The sequence below is a fragment of the Pteropus medius genome, unplaced genomic scaffold (assembly GCF_902729225.1).
Source record: "Pteropus medius unplaced genomic scaffold, Ma_sr-lr_union100, whole genome shotgun sequence".
NCBI classification, from domain to species: domain Eukaryota; kingdom Metazoa; phylum Chordata; class Mammalia; order Chiroptera; family Pteropodidae; genus Pteropus; species Pteropus medius.
Genome location: NW_024340847.1, coordinates 730227 through 749722, shown reverse-complemented (window position 1 = coordinate 749722; position 19496 = coordinate 730227). Strand labels below are relative to the sequence as shown.

Here is a 19496-nt window from a genome sequence, read left to right as displayed (position 1 = left end):
TAATGAGAGAAAGCACGTAAACAGCGATACCTACTATCTTATTAAAATGAAGCGTTTAAAGGCTTCACCCGCTGGGTCATGGGCCTGGACTGACGCCAGACCCCAGGAGCCCCGTCCTGCTGTGTGTCACTCACCTGGCACCCCCAGGTGTATGGGTTTCATAAGCCAGGAGCATTACAGAAACCAAGTACTGAACCCAGACTTTAAGTTGGGCAGAAAAAGAACCTTTAAACTTGCCCCCCGCCCCTGCTTTAATTTGAGAGACTGTGGGGTTTTCTCGGGTTCTTTGTGGGGTGTGAGTGTGTACTTCACAGGTGCAGGTGCTGCTCTTACGGGGCTCTGGCCACCAAGCTGGCTGCATCTGATTCGCTTTTATGCCTGTTTCCGCCGTCGCTTGACAGCGCAGTTTGGTAGGATGTGAGATTTGGGCAGAACAGGTGATACTGTGTCAAGAGAACCTACCTGTCCAAACAGGCTGCGTTTTAACTCTTTGTTCCACAACCCAGCTAGTAAGAGGACAAAGGGCAGGAGCACCTCACGGAGCCTTGGTCGGGCTGTGCCTGGCAGGGGCATCGAGCTGGCGGGGTCTGTGTCAGCTGTTTACGGCACTTAGAACACGCACTTTGCACCTTCATGAGGGTGGGAAGTGCGCAGTGAGGTCTGCTCATGATGCCATTCTCGCGTGACGCGCGTGGGCTCTGGGGGCGGTTGGGTGACGTGGGTAACGGTCACAGTCACCTTTTAAGCTTCGTGGTACTAAACTTGTTCTGAGCTGTTCTTGAGGAGAGACGTGTTTAGATTGTCCCTCTTCTGTCTTTTCGTTTGAGGCCTGACTCGTTAAAACTGGGAACAGCTGTGTCGGTCTCCTGTTTACAGCTCTGGAGATATGTCGTTGAGTATTGAGGGAACAGGAACTTGGTCCTTATTGACTTTTCTTTTAAAATTTACAGCTAAAAAACGGGACATCTATGACAAGTATGGCAAAGAAGGATTAAACGGTGGAGGTGGAGGTATGTAAACATTGATTCTCTCTCTGCCTGGTAGCGATGGGGAGGCAGTCTGGTGAAGGCCTGGACGGGGCTTGAGTTGCCTGGCTGTCTTGGACAGAGTCATGTTTCTGTAAATACAGATGCAGCCTTGAAAATGGGCTGAATTGGGGAGCGGAAGGAGAGATTGATAGCATTTAAAAGGCCTACTAAAAATCTTTCGATAGGCTGGAAACTTTAAGTTGATGTACTTTTTGTAGATGTGAAATAATTTTCAACCTTTCAGTAATGTATTGGGAGTGTGCACACCCAGATCAGTACTTGACATTACGTCAAAATATCCTTAAGGTTTAAAAATCAGATTCTCCTGCAAACCTACAGTACTTTGTCTGGTGGTGAGGCCTAAATGTGTATGTGATGAGTGGCCGCTGTCACGGGCCGCTGTCCTGCCAGCGTCACAGTTGGCACTGGGGGGTGGTGCTCCACCACAGCCACAGACGGGCGTGTGAGTGGCTGTCGACAGGCTTGGTTCCCATGAAGCTGCATAACAGAAATGCAGGTGGGTTGACGTGAGCGGCGGCGACACGGTCAGAGGCGTTGCGGGTGTGACGAGGGGGCCGCCGTGAGGCGCTGCAGCACCACAACCCGTGCCAGGCGCGCTGTCAGTCTGTTCAGAGCGCGGCTTGTGTTTCAAACCTCAGAACCTTAGGTTTATGAAATGTTTTCTTGTTTAAGGTCATGATTTATAGAACGTTCTCTAGATAATAGTTCCATACTCAACAGTGCCTGAGCTAAAAGCTGTGCTGTCCTTGTGTAGGTGGCAGTCATTTTGACGGTCCCTTTGAGTTCGGCTTCACGTTCCGGAACCCAGATGACGTCTTCAGGGACTTTTTCGGCGGAAGGGACCCGTTCTCATTCGACTTCTTCGGTAAGTTCATTGTCTGGCCGGCACGTACTTGGGGTCTCCGTGACTCGCAGGAAGACTGTGGTGCCGCCTTGTCCTGTCGCTGTGTGTCCTGTCATGTGACTTGGTGTCAGAGCAGCGTGGGTGTTTTAGACCTGGCGTCCTCTCCGAGGACTCTAGTGAGTGTGCGCCCGCACGTCACCGCGAGGTTCTTGGCTTCGCCGTGCGCAGCCAGCGAGCTTCCTCTGTCGCCTGTGCTAGGCGGCAGGCAGGGCGGGAGCCGGGGCTCGCAGGCTGATTCCCGTTCCACAGCCGGGTCCAGGCAGCGTGCTGTCGGGCCCCACACCTCACGGCAGGCACTGTGCTGAGCCTCTTGGTCCAGAAACTGGCCTCTTCTGACACGTGCCGTGGTGGTGGGCGCTGGCCGCAGTGCTGACTGTTGGCTCTGGTCTGGAAGGGGTGGCGCTCGCAGAGCTGGGCCGACAGCACCCATGGTCCAGAGAACGGTCCTCTAGGGGACTGGGTGTCGCTGCAGTTCTGTCTCACCCGCTGCATCCCGGGTCCTCAGGCCCGGCGCTCGGTGCCCACACGTGCCTCAGGCACAGCCACAGATGAGAACACCCGCTGGTCGTCTAGAGTGTGTGGCGTGCTGGGCGACTTGGGATGTTGGGGTCCACTGTGCGGCTGCCGACCTTCTGTCTTTGGCTCACTGAGGGGGACACACATCTTGTGTGCACCCCGCCATCACCTGGAGAGACCAGTTTAGGAGACCGAACACTCCTCCATCTCCTCAAGAGGCGGAGACGGAGCAGCTCTGTCTGCAGAGACCACGGGGAGACCAGGGGACGATGCCCGCCTCGGGCTACAGGAGGGCTCCCGGCCTGTGTACCTGGTATGCGCCGGGCCTCGGGCCAGAGTGCCTCATCCCCTGTGGGGTGGCCCAACTTCAGGAAGGTGGCTTTCCGGCAGAGAGCTCGCGCACGTTTGTGTGAGGGAGCTCTGTCACTGACGGGAACGACGAAGGCCACGCGGGAGCGCTTGCGTGGGCGGGGGACGCGGGGTCCTTCTGCGACCTTCGCCCCACTTACTGGTGCTGTAGATGTGAGAACGTGCGTCAGACAGGCTCCCAGTGAACGACTCGTGACGACCTTTGTGTCTCATTACAGCTCTTAGCAAAGTCCGATGTGTCTTGCTTCAGCAGGGCAGTGTCGGGTGACGTCCCGTTAGGGCGGCCAGGTAAGGAGTGGGCCAGCTCTCCTGCCACCTCCGGCTTTGGTCTCGGGTACAGGAGTGGGGGCAGCAAAGCAAGCTGGCCTCCTGAGCCCGAGGCAGGCATCACAGACACGCTTTATAGGTCCTATAGTTTTCTGAAAAAAGGAGTAAACGGAAAGAGTCTTGTTGTGATTGACGTGTGGCCAGGTTGTTTTCCTTGGGAAAAAAATCAGATAGGCCACGCTTCCTCGCTAAAAGTGATTTTCCCTGAGCCGTTCTTTGTAAAGAAGGTACAGAGATCAGATGTGAAGGAATAAGTAACATTGTTTTCTCTAAAAGCTGTTTAATCTACGACTTCGATCTGAACTATGAGGCTTTAGAGAAATGTGCGTGTGATGAGCCCTTCACCTATGAGGGCTACAGGGACCAGTGCATCTCGGTAGCAGTTTCTTCTCCAGGACCCCGAGTCCAGCTGAGGGGAAGCATGATTCCGGACTCCAGGTCAGGCCCTCTGTCGGTGCTGAGACCCTCACACCTTGACAGTAGCCCTGACCCGTTTCCCAGGGCCGGTGTGGCAGAGATGCTTCTCCACTCCGTTCTTGTAGGTGTTCTGGGTGACTTCCATTTTCAGGCTCTAAGGATGTACACGCAGGAGAAGACGGCGCTCCACGGCTACTACATGTATGAAGTGGCGGTGCAGCCTGCTGGCGGTACGTTCGGTGCAGACCCGAGGGTCGCAGGCCCGGGGGCTCTGCCTGGGTGCTCGCTAGTGGCGGTTTATCGCCATCCAGGCCCGGTTTACTCAGCCCTGTCACAGTGTTTGTTGACTGTAGCACATTATCTTTAGTTTTCATTTTTCACATGACCAGTTCTTTTTCTCCCGTTCTGCCTTCCAAAAAAGTTGTTCAGAATCCGGTACAAGGCATTCTGAGCTGAAGTCTCCATTTACCAGGATGTAAAATCTCACATCCGCCTTCAGCCTCATGGGTGGAAGGGGAGGGAACTCAGAGAACCAGAGAGCCGCTGGGAAGGGCGGGACGTGAAGGGTGTCGGACCGGCTGTACTCAGTCCTGTGCCCGAGGACCAAGCCGGGGGAGTCGGCACATTGGGACAGAGAGGACTTGGGCCTGGGATTCTCCTGATGCTGAAGTGTCCATAATGGTAGATGCCCTCCCAAGAGAGATGGTGGAGGCCGAGTCTAAGACTAGCATGAATATTGGCCCTGAAGTGGAAGGCGTAAGCCAGACGTCTGAGGTTAGCTGACTTCAGGTTATTCCCCGAACATGGAGAACACAGAAATGAGCCCTCGTCAGAATGTTGATCAGACACTCTGAGTCAGGTTCATGCGCTTGAATTAGGACCACGTCTTTGTTGTCACAGGGCTCAGAAAAATACTGCTCTAAGATAGAAAAGTAGCTAACAGTGGTGCCTTTTGTTCATCAGCGTCATTGCAGGACACACTGGCTGGGGCACGTCTGGGCACGGCCTGTTTTTTACTTGTGCTCTCACGTGGGAATGCCAAGGCCGCACGGCCCGCTCACGTCAGCACGTTCCCCTTCCTAGTGGCGTCTGCCTTGTGAGGCTGGGGCATGCAGAACCGACGGCCAGATGGTGTGGCTCCTGAGCCCGGGTGGGTGGCTTGGGATGGTGGGCGAGGGACAGGCCGGCAGGCATGGGGAGGAGCCACGGTATGGTATGGTGTGGTGACAGGCTGAGGCAATGGCATGGGAGGGACAGTGTGCCGGCAGGCTACAGGCGTGAGACAGAGAGCAGTGGCCGAGGACAGGAAGGGCAGGTGGGGAGGGACAGCGTAAGCAGCATGGGCAGGCAGACAGGCGCGGAGGCACAGCGGCCCGCTGGTGCCGCGCGGTGTCGATGTAGTGAGCCGCCCTTGTGCTCTTCAGGGCTCGAGGAGGTGGTGCGTGAGGAGCCGGCGCCGGACGCCCTGAGCGGAGCCAGCAGCGAGGTCCTGGATGTGATATCCAGTGAGGAGCTCGAGGCCACCAGTGACGAGGAGCCAAGTGACCCGGGGGGTAGCTGGGGCCAGGGCGAGCTCAGCGAGGAGCTGGAGTTCGTGTCTAGCGAGGACGAGGCCAGCCTAGGGGACACTGAGGACCTCAGCGAGGAGTGTGAGGAGCTGCTGAGTGAGGACAGCGGCCCCGAGCCCGAGCCGCTGCTCGGGGAGCGGGTCTGGAATAAAACGGTTTTGTTTCAGTGCCTGCCGAGTCTTCGCTCAGGGACCCCGCGCCGTTGTGGGATGGCCGAAGAGGCTGGGGTGGGGGTCTGGAGCACCGGAGCGTCCGTCTGACAGAGTGTCCTTCCCAGAAGCCAGTGCTCCAGGGCCCATGCCCATGTCGGGGGCAGTGGCCGGAGCCAGAGGTGGACCCCAGGTCTGGGGGCTGGAGGCCCCGGGCAGGGCCCGGCAGCACTGTGACAGGTGTTTCCGGCCTCTGCCGCTGCTTGTGGCCTCGGTCTCACGTCGTGTCCTCTGTTCAGATGCCCCCTTTCTGTGATGCCAGTGATAGCGGGTCAGGGCCACCTCGATGACCTCTTTCCACGTCTGGCCACGCGCCCTGCCCTGGAGGTCTGGAATTCACCGTCACGTGCGGGGCCACAGTCCGGCCTGCTGGTGTCTTCCTCACAGAGTCGCTGTGTGCGTCAGAAGCTGCACGTTGTGGAAGGGGACAGATCAGACTTGCTGAGAAAATCAGGCTGCGTGGGGGCTGCGGGGTGGCAGCGCGGCCGTCAGGAAGTCCCCGCCGGACTTGGACCTGAGCGGTTCCCATGTGGCTTCAGGGCCTGCGTGTGTTGCTCGCGGGACGTGACGGAGGGCAAGGGTGACGCAGGCCACGTGGAAACCGCCGTCACACTGGTTTCCCGCTGAAGTCCTTCCACGTTTCTACGAAGCCCACGGTCCTGACTGGGGGAGGTGCATGGACTGTCGCCTCCGGCTGGCCTCTCCCCTCGTCTCTCACGGTGGGAGGTTAGCACTCCCGTGAGACTGCCCTGGGAGACACGGAGCATGGTCCCTGCCGGGTAGGCGCCATGCTGTTGGGGTGCACGGTCCTCCTTCATGCACCACAGTGTGGGCAGATGAGGGTGCTCGGCTGGCAGCCTCGCCGCTCTCAGTCGTTGCTGTGTGGACTCAGTGATTGCAAGACATCCGTTCCCTTGACCACCCCCCTGCAAAAAAAAAGAAAGGGCCACTCAGCCCCAGCCTCGGGTGGGGCCGTGGGAGAGGCGTGCTGGCCACCCTGCAGCAGGTGGGAGCCGCGGGGAGACTGGGGCAGGTGGGCCCGTCGGCATGTCCTGAGTGCCGCGGGGTTCGCCCCGCGATGGAGGGAGCTGGTTCCTTCCGGAAGTGGGAGGTGGTCGCGGCTGCAGGTGCGGGGCGAGGGCAGGCACATGCCTCGTAGGTGGCAGGTAGCTCAGCAGGCGGAACAGCGTGGTAAGGCAGGTGTGACGGCAGGAAGGACACCCAGGAAGACAAGGTGCTCTGTTCTCCTCGCAGATCCCTCCCGTGAGGTCGTTCCCGTGGGAACGAGGAGGACTCGCGGCGTGGGAACTAGGAGTTGGGACCAGTGCGTGCATCTTTCCTTGACTTAGCTAGATTTTTGTAGCTCTTAGAAAACATGTTGGTGCACCAGACTTAGGCTGTAACTAGAAATTACATTTTATGACAGAATAATCGTGTAGGAGTTGAAAAGTACCACCTGCAAGTGCACTTGTTTGGCGGGTGGTCCCACCTGCCCTCTGTCGAGTGCCAGGTGTCTTCTGGGCGGTGGGGACGTGGGGACGGTGCCCAGCCGCAGTTCAGGGTGGCTGGGTTGCGTCCTCAGTGTGGTGCCGTTTGTTTCAGATGCCTCCAAATACGTTTTCTCCCTCAGAATATGTAAGAAACAGCGTATTCGAAGCTTGCGTTGTAGGGAAGGGGGGGTGTTCTATTTCAGTTTCCGGTTTCGGGGTGGACTGGCAGGTGGCGAGTGTGTGTGGGTCATGTGTCTCTCGGAGGATGGCTGTGTAGTTTAGCTTTGAAACTCTAGTGTGGGGGAAATATTTTCCTCTGTTTGAGGTGCCCATGATGCTTTTTAGATTTTTTTGTCCTTTTTCGTGCCAGTTTTCCTGTATGCCTGGGGGGTTCCTGAGTATGAGGCCACGAGGCCTGAAGCCGTGGGCAGGCCCGTCCTTGCCGGGCGCTGTGCTTACCGAGCGTCCACGTCGGGCCGGTGGGTGAGAGGGGCATCCACCATGGCTGTGGTTTTGCTCATGTGCTGGTGCTGGGCGTTTGATTTGAGTTGGTTTCTCTTCATTGCCATATCGAAGCTTGCTGAAGTCATCTATAGTTTTAAATGTCTCGCACGTGTTTTTAAGGCTTTTGGCACGCACGGACGTGTGCATGCAGACGTCGCCTTTTGTGCTGTTTTCACACTTGCAGCTCAGTGTTTCTTGGAAGTTGGATGTTGTTACTTAGGTTGTCGGTTAGTTTAGTGCAGCCTGGGCTGGCGGGGGTTCTGTGTACCTGGGTGGGGAGAAAAAGGCTTGGTGACGTGTTTGGTTATGTTCACGTCTTGTTGAATGTAAGTGTCAAGTTTATCCTTTCGATCTCCAAAGTAGTACAAAGTGCATACTCGAGAACTTGGAAAAAGTGGGGAGGGATCAGCATGGGTCCTGCAACCGGCTGAAAGCTGCCGTTAAGGTGCTCCAGAGGGTACGGTCGTGAAGTGTAATTTACGTTCCTTCCTGTCTCCCGAAGCCGAGACTTCGTGACCCTGTGAAAACAGCACTCGCCGCACGCCGCTCGCTTCTCTCCTCGGCCGGAAAGTTGTCATTTTCCATTTTCACTATAAACAATGCTTCGCACTCGTAGTGTAGGAAGTTATTTCCATTTTTGAGATGAGCTGATATTCCTGAAGTAGAATTGTGGGGTTTGAATGGTTTTTAAAAATTGAATATAGTTTTGGGGGTGAAGATTTTAAAAGCTCACGATACATAATCCCAAATTGCTTTCTAAGAGGGCAAAACCCAGTAGTAGCCGGTGATGGGAAGCTCCCAGTAAGGGTTCTGGCCTGGGCAGAGGCGGCTTTTGGCAGCACATCACCAGCGTAACTTACAGGAAGGATCGGGTTCTCGGTGTCGCCTTGGCTTTTTAAGTGGGACTTTTAACCTGTAGGGCTAACTTTTGTGACTTTTAATACTTGAAGTCATATGTTAAAATTCAATGAATACCTGAATTACGGAAAGTTTTATTTAGGCTACATAATATCAACAGGAAAATAGGCAAGATAGATTTTTAAAAATTCAAGGCAACATGACTGGAAAGCCACTGGCGTGACTCTCAACGTGCTTCTGAACCATGTTTTAAAGTAGCTTATGAAGGAGGCGATTGCAAGATTATGGACGACTTAATAAAGCACAGGGTCGTAAGCAGATTAAAAACACTCCTTCAATCAGGGTGTCACAGGAACACTGGCTCAGTCACACCCAGAGCCCTGCAGACAATGATAGATTTAGTTGCCGTGTGACCCTAAAGGCGTCAAAACTACTCATCCTCATAGCGGTTACACGGGACGTTGCGGGAGACACGGTGTGATCCAGCCATGCAGCCTGGCTTAGGGAGTCACGTGCGGCAGTGTAGCATCGTCGAAGGCTGGCTGCGTGGAGTCCCTGTAGAGGTCACGGAGGGGGAGTCGGGAGGCGCTGCACAGCCCGGGTGGTCGATGTGGGAGTGTCAGGTCTGACATGTGGGACATGTGATGGGTAGCGTGTGGGCCGTGGTGGCAGCCAGGGAAACGGCGACGTACTGGATGGAGTGCTTGGATTTTATTGGAAAATGTCGAAGTCTGGAGAAATCCACGAGTCAGAAAGATGTTATTCTTTTACATAAAGTTCTTTTTTCTTCTGTTCACACTTCGAAATATTACACTATTGGGACTTGTGAGCCCCATTTACAAAGTAGCTTATACACGAATTTCTTAGTTTGTTAAAGGGTGGCGTTTACTGTGGAATGTGGGACTAGGTTGCAGAATCATCAGTAAAATGCCATGGTTAACTTTTTGCCAACAGCAGCCGTGCTCGTCTGTGACCCTGTGTGTGTGTCCCGTTTCACGCCTGGGGCTGATTCCTTGGGATCACATGTGTTCCTTTCTCTTTCTTCCGACACTTTCTCTTTTCTGGAGCTTTGAACAGGCCCCCAGTGAGCAGAGTTTCTAAACGTTCCTCCTCCATGTTTTCCTCGCTGAGCCTCAGGTAGCGCTGACGAGCAGGTTTTCGCTGAGGGCGGCTCTCCGAGCTGGCGCGTGCCGCCTCTCAGGCCTGCCCGCATCGTCCTGAGCCTGGCTGCTGAGCCTGGCTGCCGGGCCGGCCGAGGCAGCCGGTCACTCCTGGAGGCCAGCAGCACAGGCACTTCTTTGCCACCCTCTGGAACACACCAGAGCTAACCTGAGGTCACGCTCGTGTGCATCCTGAGTGCATCCTGAGTCTGTTTCGGCTTGGCTTCGGTGTTCACCACCGTTATCTGTGTTCACTCTGCTCTCTCATGTCACTGCTCAGGTGTACACCACCCTGCTTCTGCCATCTCTGCCCCGTCCCCACAGCATGGCGCACCCGTGCCGCAGTCTGTGTCACGGGGTCGCCTTTCTCTCCTCCTGCCTGCATTTCTACTATCGATCAGGATTCTTTGTTTCTATTTCTCAAAGAATTCACATTTCCCTGAAAAAATACAGCACTGATTAATTTTGTAGAACCTCAGCAAAATTTTTTCAAAGTTTGTGTAATTCGTGTTTTCAGTAAGTGCTCATTAATAACCCAACTTCCCAAATTGTCAGGACTAATCTTTTTATTTTCAGGGGCATTTTGGTACCTCCAGTAGCAACATGACACTTCTTTGTGTTAATAATTTTCTATTAAAACAAAGCACCATGTTATATAATTTGTATCTATTCAGATTTGACGCTGACTAAACCTTTAAAAAATTTTTCGAGGCATCAAGTGCACAGGAAAAAGTTCTTGAACCTCCGTGGCGCCCCGCGTATTATACAGAAAGGTTAGAAGAATCCAGTTTTGCTCGTTTCCGAATCGCGTTGGCGAGGGCAGCCGGGCTTCGCGGAGCACACCTCAGTACTGCCGTGCGACGCCGTCCTGACCGTGCAGATGGCCGCAGCAGGGACGGGGGCGACGTGGGGTAAAAGCTGCGCCGTGGCGGCGCCGTCCTCGCTGCCCGCGTCAGGCCTCGCGAGCTGGGCGCCGGCCGCTCCGTGCCGACGCGGGGCGTTAGAGCTGCCGCGCGTTCCTGATGGGTAACAGCTCCGGAGCCGTTAACCCGTTTTCCCTAATTGCAGCTCTCTGACGAAAAAAAGGAAGTTACATGACGATTTTACAAAATGCGTTTTTTTTGTTCGTAGAAGACCCGTTCGAGGACTTTTTCAGGAGCCGGCGGGGCCCCCGCAGCAGCAGGGACCGCAGCTCAGGCTCTTTCTTCTCCTCCTTCGGCGGCTTCCCGTCCTTCCCAGGATTCCCTTCCTTTGACACAGGTAGGAGCCCTGCGACACCTGGTGACGGGGGTGGGGGTGCTGGGAACAGGCTGCCGTGCCCGCTCAGCAAGGCCATCGGAGATGCTCCTCGATGGGACGGCCTCGGAGATGTGCCGTGTTCTGTGCACACGTCTGTGCTTGCCGCCCTGAGTGTTTTCTGTTAACTGGCGGCGTTCCTGGTTGAAAGGAGGAGTGTGTTTCTGGGTAAATAAGTGCACAGTAACCCACTTAGGCGAGCTCACTAAACCCTTTTTGAATCTGACCTCCTCGGCAGGCTGAAAGACACAGAGGCGGTGTCCCAGCAGCGCCCGTGTCGACAGGCGCGGGGCCCGGAGCGCCCGCCGTGCTCTGTGCCCGTGGCCGGCCGCGCGCGCCGCAGGGCAGGACGGTGCTTTCCCCTGGGGCTCAGCGCCTCGTCCCTGAAGTGCGTCCTGCGCTGTGCTGTCTCAGGCCCGCTCACCGTTGGCAGCGGCGGCCTGCGCAGTGCAGCTCGGGGCCTCCCCTGCAAGCTCGGGCCGCTGGCGTCCGGGCGCTGGTCCGTCCCGGGGGCCGGTCCGTCCCGGGGGCCGCAGCCCAGCGCGCAATGCAGTCGGGGTTTTCCCAGCAGGGCCTCCGAGGTGAGGCCCGCGGTCAAGCCCTCAGCAGAGTCGCTCACCGTCAGAGGCGTGTGGCTGGTGTGAGCTGTGGCTGTGGGGCGCAGCCCTTACCTCGAGGAGCTGTAGGAAGTGTGTCGTGTCGTGTCGTGGGGCTCCAGGCTCGCTCTAGACCAGTGCTGTCCTGTGCGGTAGCCACAGCCCCTGGAGCTGCTGAGCGCTGGTGGTGTGGCCGGTGTACACACAGATGTGTCACACCGTGACACAAACGGGTTCAGAGACAGTGCCGTCTGTTTCAAGGTTCTCGTAATGCGTGTGATGACATTTTGGATAGTGGGGCCATGGGGACATTTAAAGGGGCTCCTCTAGTTCTCATTTTTCAGTTAGAGTGGACAGCGTCATGTCACGTCAGCTTCCGGGGCACAGCGTGGCGCTTAGGCGTTTATGCTCCTTATGCAGCGACCCTCCCGATAAGTCTAGTGCCCTGCACCACACGTGCTTGTCACGTACACTGGCCACGTTCCCTGTGCTGTGCTTCGCGTCCCTGTGACTTTATAATTCCCAATTTGTACTTCTTACTCCCTTCCCCTTTTTCCCCCTGCCCCAAATCCATGCTTTTTCAGGTACGTGCTTGTAGTGTTCCTCCTAAAGCTACTTGAGGTTTTGTGCCCCATGGTCACATTGCAAGGAGGGCAGCAGGTTGGGCTTGCCATTCTGTGGCACTGACGTTTTTCCTGGGGGATAAAGATGCACAGTCTTGTCCTGGGCCCTCCGTGGTGTGCGGAGCAGTGTCGGCCGCCTGTGATGGGGCGAGACGGCGCGAGGCCCGGCGCGCTGGCGGGTGATGTGCGGCCAGAGCCGGCTCGCCCCCCCGACCCCCACAGGGCTGCCCGGCATTGCCGCCACGGTGTGGCTCCCGTGCGGTCACCGGGGGTCACAGCGGCCGTGGAGGTCTGCTTCGGAGTGTCGCGACAGCACCCTCACCTCCTGTCCTCTCCTCCTGCAGGGTTCACGTCCTTCGGCTCGCTGGGCCACGGCGGCATCACCTCGTTTTCGTCCACGGCGTTTGGTGGCGGCGGGATGGGCAACTTCAAATCGGTATCGACGTCCACTAAAATAGTCAATGGCAGGAAAATCACCACGAAGAGGTACCGGTCTCCCCAGCGCACGTCCGCCGCGTGTGGCTCTGTGCCTCGAGGGCCTTCACTCAGGCTCACAGAGCTTTGCCTTTTAAATCCCCGCCTCGTGTTCTGTTAGAAGTGGCCTTCCGGCAGAGCCGTTTTTAACGTGCAGTGACATAGTGACTTGTGGTGCGTTTTGCTGGCGCTGAGCGTGGTTAATGGAAAGCCAGCACAGTGAGACCTTCGCCGTCTCGCTGACTAGATCTGCACGAGTTTCGTCCTTAGCTGTGTAATACTTGAGACAAAACACGTCTGTCAGCAGATCTGTGTTGAGAAAAATTTGTCAAGTTGGCTTCAGCTGTGCTTTTCAGCCACAAAATTCGTGATTTCATGTGCGCCGGGGGCAGTTCTGTTCTCTGAAATGTGCATATTCGTTCCCGCCTGTATTTACTCTGCAATGCGTTTCCTCCTCCAGAATCATCGAGAACGGTCAGGAAAGAGTGGAGGTTGAGGAAGACGGCCGGCTGACGTCCCTGACGGTAAATGGTAAGGAGCAGCCACTGCGCTTGGATAGCAAGTAACGACGCACGCGCGCGGCTGAGGACTGGCAGGAGTGTTTCTGAAGATTTCAGATGAACTCGACTCAGTCTGACGTGCCCAATCTAAAGTATTTATACACAGCTCGTCGGAGCCCTGTTTGTCATAGACTTTTGAGTTTATTGTTGGGACCACATGATAGGACCATTTTTTTGTCTTTAAAATTGTTGTAAATCTGTATGCACTTTGCTTTTTTATTAAACGTAATCCAAGGTGGCCGTGACTCTTTCATACACTAACACCAGCACGGACCTGCTTCTCCATTGTGTTTGAGACGTGAGCCAAGTAGTGTCAGCCTGCTGTGAACTTAACATTGCCAGGACGAAGCTTCCACAAAAATAATTTCAGTTTTCAGTATTTAGTAGTGAAAGACTAATGCATTAACGGTAATACATTTCTGATTTAATATAAATTGAGGATGTTTTCTAGTTGTGCATGAACGCTGGCAACTTAGTAAGTTTTGACAATTGTTTAAATATGTAACGTTAAGCTTAGGTTTAAAAAGTAAAGCTGGTAAACTGGGTCTTTGTCATTTGCTTAAAAAAAAAAAAGAAAATAAATGCGAATGTTTGGTGCATTCTTTCCTGAGTGGGACCTGTGGCCTTCTTGTGTCCGTGTGATTCTGTGCCTGGGCTTCGGCTGTCACCTCGTGACTGCTTCGTTCTGCTCGCTAATGTGGATGCCAAACTTAATGACGTGTGTTCGTTTTCTTCAGTGTGTTTGGAGAGTGTATGAAGATTTTCCTATTTATGTTAAAATGATTAGCAATTTAATGGCGATTTTAATGTGGTGACATTTCTCTGGGGAGGGAAGAAACAACTGTATAGTTTTTCCTTTTTCAGAGTACGTTCTAGCTTTCTAGGTTGTCCCTGATGCCAGCTCCCTTAAAGACTATGCACGGTAACATCGCGGAGTGGGGAAAAGTGAGCAGAAACAAAGGTGTTTCTTTTGTTTCCCAGTCTGTGAAATCTGTCACGCTCTCCTCTGGTGACTAGAGTTCCAGCCGGAGGAACATTAAACAAGACTGGTGATACTTCCCCCTCCCCCCGGGTTTCGTTTTGGAAATAAGCAGCGCGAGAACTGTCAGATGGGATTCGACTGAGGGTCATTCCCTGCCAGACACGTTCCGTTCACGCAGCCTTTGCTGGGAAGCGTGGAAATCCTGAAAGAATCTAAACGTGTCGTTGTTGAAAACAGAGATATTTTAAAAAATTTTATAGGCGCTCTAAAAGCATAGCAAAATTTATTGTACGAATTCCAAGACATTTGAACTAAGGAAAACAGTGGAAGAGACGCTTAAACGTGCCGTCTGAGCTCCTGGCACCGTCACGTAAGGGAGTTACGTGGGCGCGTCACGTGCTGGGAGACAGCGCTGCAGAAGCCGCTTCACAGACCGAACCGTCAGCGCCGGAAAGCCGGCTTCCGTTTCTGCCCTTAGCACGGGCGGTTTCCCTGTTCGGTGAGAAAGTCAAGTAAATGCCTGGAACTTGAGTTTCGTGTTTTTCATCAGTGGGTGGGATGAACCATTTGTTAGTGGCGTGACGGTCCCCTAGGGCTGGAGACCGGGTCAGTGAGAACTTTCGTCTGTCCATCGTCGCTGGTGGCCCGGGCAGCTTCCACGCTTTCACCTTTGTGGATGTGCTGAGGTGCTGGGGCTCGGCGTCCAGTGCGGCTCTGGCGTGGACAGCACTCGAACTGGCGTGACAGGTACAGGATGTTGGACGCCTGAGTGGTCTTTTTGTGGGGATCATCACGTCTGAGAAAATTGCCTTGTTCTGCACCTGTGTTGATAGACGTGTCGACTTCGTTCGGTTATTAACTGGCCGAGGGCCTGCGCTTCGCCGTGGAAGCAGCTCTCCGCAGTCAGGCCGCTGCCCGCAGAGTGGCGTCGCTAATCCAGAAGGAGTTGGGAGAACAGCTAATGGACGTGGCAGGTTCTGGTCATTTGTCCGTGCCTGTTTTGTGTTTCAGAAACCTTTCCGTAGTCTTGAACGCCTTGAAAGCAGGGTGCCGAGGGCTCGCCCCACACCTCGAGGCCCGTGTGGACGGCCGCCGCCCTCTGTCACGCCGTGTGCTCGCGCCCCCTGCTCGCCGTCCAGTTACAGACCGGAGCGCGCTCAGATTCCCCGAAGCAGAGATTCAAGGGCATGTCATCTGTCCCACTGGGGAGGTCAGAGGCGTGAGAGGCACAGGGCTCTGGCCGTGTCTGTCGGACGTCCCCGAGGCGCGCCACAGCTGGTTCTTGGGGTGCCGGTGGTCCATGGAACTGGGGTAAGCCTTCGCCGCCTTGTTGCTGGGAATCTGGTGGTGGCTTCTTTCTGTCCAGCCGCTGTGAGGAAACGAGTTTCTGAGCTGGGGCTGTGGTGTGGGTCACGGGGACCCTGAGCAGACTCCTGTCCTGTCCTCCTGCGTTCGGGATGTGGGAGCCCTCGCTTTGCAGGCCAGTCCCCAAAGAGGGCAGCAAGGCTGTTCCTTGCTGCTGCCACCGCGCAGGGCGCTCCAGGTGTCTGTCAACGCCATGCACACCCAGGTGGTCCCATCCCGCAGCACGCACTCCTGCCCACCTCGGATGCTGGCCTGCTAACCCGGGACCACGTGTCCCCAACCTTCGAATGCCAAGCGACAGCCACCTCTGGCCGGGGAGGACTCGGGTGCATCTTGGCTTCATGCCGTTCTTTGCGCCCCCGACTAGTGACTTGATGCCGCGGCGTGGCCCGCAGCACTGCAGCCGCTCCCTGTGGGCCTGGTCCGTGCCGTGGTCCCCGCCCCTGCCTGCTGCTGCTGCCAGCCCGGGGTTGTGTCCTGTGCCAGAAGGCGGCAGCGGTGGAAAACGGTGAACCAGCAGGCCGGTGTCCGCAGTTGTCGCTGGGGGTGACTCTTGGCTTCTCCTTGTTCCGTCCCGTGGGAGAAGAGCCTGCAGGGCAGTGCTGGGCTCTCCGTCGACTTGTCCCTAGGACATGAGAGGAGGGCTGGCCCGACCGTGGGCCGGCGGTCAGCACGCGCGCCCTTGTACCCTTGGGAGGCCTCCCGTGCTTTTCTGTCCCCGTAGTCATCTGGCCTTGGCGCATGGTCTGCTTCCTGATGCCTTTGAACGTTTCCTGCTGTGACCAGTTTGTGGAGCGTTGCTGGGTCATCAGGCGAGTGAGTGGTGCGTGTTTCAGCCTGATGAGCCCCTCCCACTGGGTCCAGCTCAGGTCTTTCTTAATGTTTGTTGTATCTGAGGCCTTAAGCAAAACAGAGCTTGTAAAAACCGGTTGTCACGGACAGGAAGTTTGTACCTCATCGATTCTGGGTGAACTCTTTATTGTATTTTTTTTTTTTTTTGTTAGAATTGAAAAGTGCAAAGGACTGTATTAATGATGTTGATTACGTTAGTCTGGAAGCTGTGGTGAGGCAGACGGTGACGTTTATTTCCCACGTGCATCGTGACTTTGGCCTTTCCCCGCTGTGGAATGGGACTTAATCCTTAATGCTGCCTCATCTTTGGGTTTGTTTTCTGGAGGAGCTTGTCAGGGTTCTCCCACAGCGAATAAATTTGTTAAGGGCTGGTGTTTGAAGAGAGAGAAACGATCCGCCAGCCTGTAACACACCGGAGGAGGCTCTGTCTCACCGTCACCCAGAGGCGTGGCGTCGCCGACACGGACGGTGTAGGTGAGCTGTTTCCCACCGGTTACCCAGGCGGAAGCGCAGCACGAGGAACGAAGCCTCACGAGCAGCGCCGTGCGGGGCGGGGGCGGGGGGGTCGCCTTTGTGCTTGGAAGCAGCCACTTCAGTGTGGCGCTGTGGGCGCCAGTGTCAAGTGCAAAGGCTCTAATGAGTTCATCGTTTCCTTCACTTGACTTTGAAAACGAACGTGTCATCCGTTTTTGCATTCGGTTTTAAGGAGGGTCTCGTGGGGGTCTTGCTGGGGGCATGGCCGTCGGCGCTGCTGCGGTCGTGGGCACGGCGTTGGGCTGCCAGGCTGGAGGCGGCTGCTGGTGCTGACGCCCGATGTTGCCTCGTGGAGTGTGATTTGGATGGAACAAGACACCTGCGCAGAATTCCCTGGCACGTGTCTTGTTATATGGTTTTTTAAAAACCCGTTTCATCTAAATGGTTGTTTAAAAAATAATTTGTTAACGGACGTCAGTGTTTCAGAGAAGACTGACGGACTTTGAAAAAAAAACTGTAGAATCACTTGTCGTGAAATTTTTTCTGTGGATTCAACTGCGTGTCTTTGAGAGTCAGGTTTCGTAGGTCTGTGGCCCTGTAGAAGCTGGAGTCCCTTCTGTTGTAGTGCCTTCTGCAGGGTCACCTCAGTCGTGCATCGTGGCCCCCTCGTCTCTCCTGATGAAAGTCGTGCTTCAGACCCAGCCCGTGGCCGCTGCAGTGGAGGCTGAGCACGGGGCAGGCTGGTGTCCTGGGGGGGTGGTGGCACACGGGGTCTCGGCCACTTGGCTTCCTATAGTCCGGCTTTTTCCTCCCTTTGCCTCCAGCAAAGCACAGGCCTCCCCAGGTCGTTCCTCGGAGCCAGTCCTGACCTGTCCTGGTGGCCCCTCAGCGTCAGGGACGTGTGGCCCCAGGTCCTGGCCCCAGGTCCTGGTAGGAAGAGGCTTCGGGGGCGGGGGGGCGTCTCCCTCCGCCCGTGGGTCCTCTGCGGCCTCTGGCTTGTACGCTGGGTGTCAGCGGCGCTTGGGGCAGCCTGCCGTGGTGGGGTGACACGTGACCCGAGGCCTGCTGCTGGTCAGCTTTGGGCCGGAGGGGAGAGCTGGCCTTTGTCCTGTGCCTTGGGACCACGGAGGAAGCCAGCATCCTCTGCGTTCCTTGCCTCCTACCTTAGGACTGTCCTCCGACCCCCCACCCCACAGGGTGGTGGGGGTAGGGTATCCGCGGCCCAGGCACCGTGGACGTCGTCAGCGCAGCAGCCTTTCCGGAGACTGTGACGCCCCTTCTTGGGACAAGGCTGCAGGCACAGGGTGGGTGGCAGCCAACCCTGCTGCAGCACGTGGCTCCTGGGGGGCCGGGCCTAACTGGCCCTCATTCGTGGACACCGGCTGCGTGCAGGTCACCAAGCCGCACTGTCGTGACCACGTGCGGCCACCCCGCAGAGGTACGTTGGGCCTCTCACAGAGCTGACAGGGGGCGGCCGTCCCCGGCTCAGGTCCTGGGGACCGCTGTGGGGGTGAGCACCGGCCTGCGGCGTGCACCTGGCCCGGGACGGGTTGAGTCGCCCGCGTCGACCGAGGCCGCCGTGTGTGCCTCCTACGGCTGCAGGCCCGGGGGAGCCAGCCCCGCTTAGGCCTCTGCAGACTCTGCGTCCGTGGCTTTTGTCCCTTATCTAAGTGCAAGGGCTTAGGCAGAAGGGTTTCTTCTGTGTCCTTGACCGTCATGTCGCCCCAGCCCGTGTCCTCGCCGAACTGCTCCCGGCACCGCCGTCCACCTCCCTGCCAGAGCCTGGGCAGCACCCTGACCCGGGTTCCCCTCTCTGTGACTCGCCTTCACCGGTTATTTCGAGAACTGGTCGTTGCATCTCTCAGTAGCCGCCGGAGACGGTTGCAGCAGCGGAGGCATCGTCCTCCCTGTCGGTGCACATCGTCACCACGTGGCATGTCCTTAACGGGCGGCTACAGCCAGGTCGGTCACCACTGAAAAGCGCTCCGTCTGCCTGGTTTAGGGACACGTGAGCCTTGTGCCCGCGCGTCTGTCTCCGCCTGCCTTGCCGAGTCACCGCACGGTCGGCGCCGTGTGTCCCGCATCGTCCGGGAGCGCCCCGCGCTTTCCCGCACCGAGCTCGTCCTCACGTCCGTGTCCTGCAGCGCGTGCGCTCGTGAGGTCGTGGTGTCCCCGCGTTCCGTCTGCACGTCACTGAGCTCTGAGGACAGGAGCTCTGCATGTCGAGTCTTCAGACGGCCAGCCGTCGTTCCCGGGCGTTTGGCCTCGGGCTGTGGTGGCCGGCGTTAGTCACGCCTGAGTCCGCGTTGGATCCGTCCCCTCCCCCCAGAGAGAGCACCCGCAGCCGAGGCCTGCCGATCGCACGCACGTAGGGAGAGCGACTGCTTTACTCTGCGGTGGTTTGTTTCCGTCTGGGGAGGGCCGAGGAGCGTGTGACGCGGGGGCCGTGTGCACGCCTGAGGACAGCTGCCGGGACATTCCCTTCATAGCCTCCCGGTGACTTCAGCTGCTCGGGCACGGTGCTGGCAGGGCCTGTGCATGTTTTTAAGTTTGCGTTGACTCAGCGCTACAGGGCGGGACGTTTTCTGGTATTTTTAGCCTTCGGACGAAAAGGGCGCTTGAACTTCGGTGATCCTGTGTCTCACTAGCTGTTCACGCACGGGAAAGGCTGGCAGGAACGACACCCGAATCGTCAGTTCTGCCCGGGACTATTTTTTCTTTTTTAACGTGCGTCGTTTGTCCTTACACAGGACAAACTGCTCACCTCAAGCCGTGGAAGCAGTGTCGTATAGTAGTCGATGGGATGAGGGTGCGGGGGGCTGGGCAGAAGCTGCAGGAAGATGCAGGCACGTGGCCGGCTTCGGGAGCCGTGGTGCTGGGCGGGGGTGCTTCGGGCTAGTTCG

General features: G+C 56.5%; 1 protein-coding gene across 2 annotated transcripts in view; it reads left to right on the top strand.

Moving 5' to 3' along the window:
• The first annotated feature begins 12 nt into the window (after positions 1–12).
• LOC120582014 (dnaJ homolog subfamily B member 6-like) overlaps positions 13–19496 on the top strand; it is a 39933-nt gene continuing 20449 nt past the window's right edge. The window contains exons 1-5 of one of the 2 annotated variants that reach the window (XM_039836989.1): positions 576–1010; positions 1804–1914; positions 10503–10631; positions 12231–12372; positions 12821–12891. In XM_039836989.1, coding sequence (XP_039692923.1) covers positions 887–1010; positions 1804–1914; positions 10503–10631; positions 12231–12372; positions 12821–12891 — 577 coding nt within the window. In that variant the 5' untranslated portion in view covers positions 576–886. Of the gene's footprint in view, positions 1011–1803; positions 1915–3707; positions 3813–5006; positions 6252–10502; positions 10632–12230; positions 12373–12820; positions 12892–19496 lie in introns of those variants that run through there. The other variant, XM_039836979.1, reaches the window with a different exon arrangement.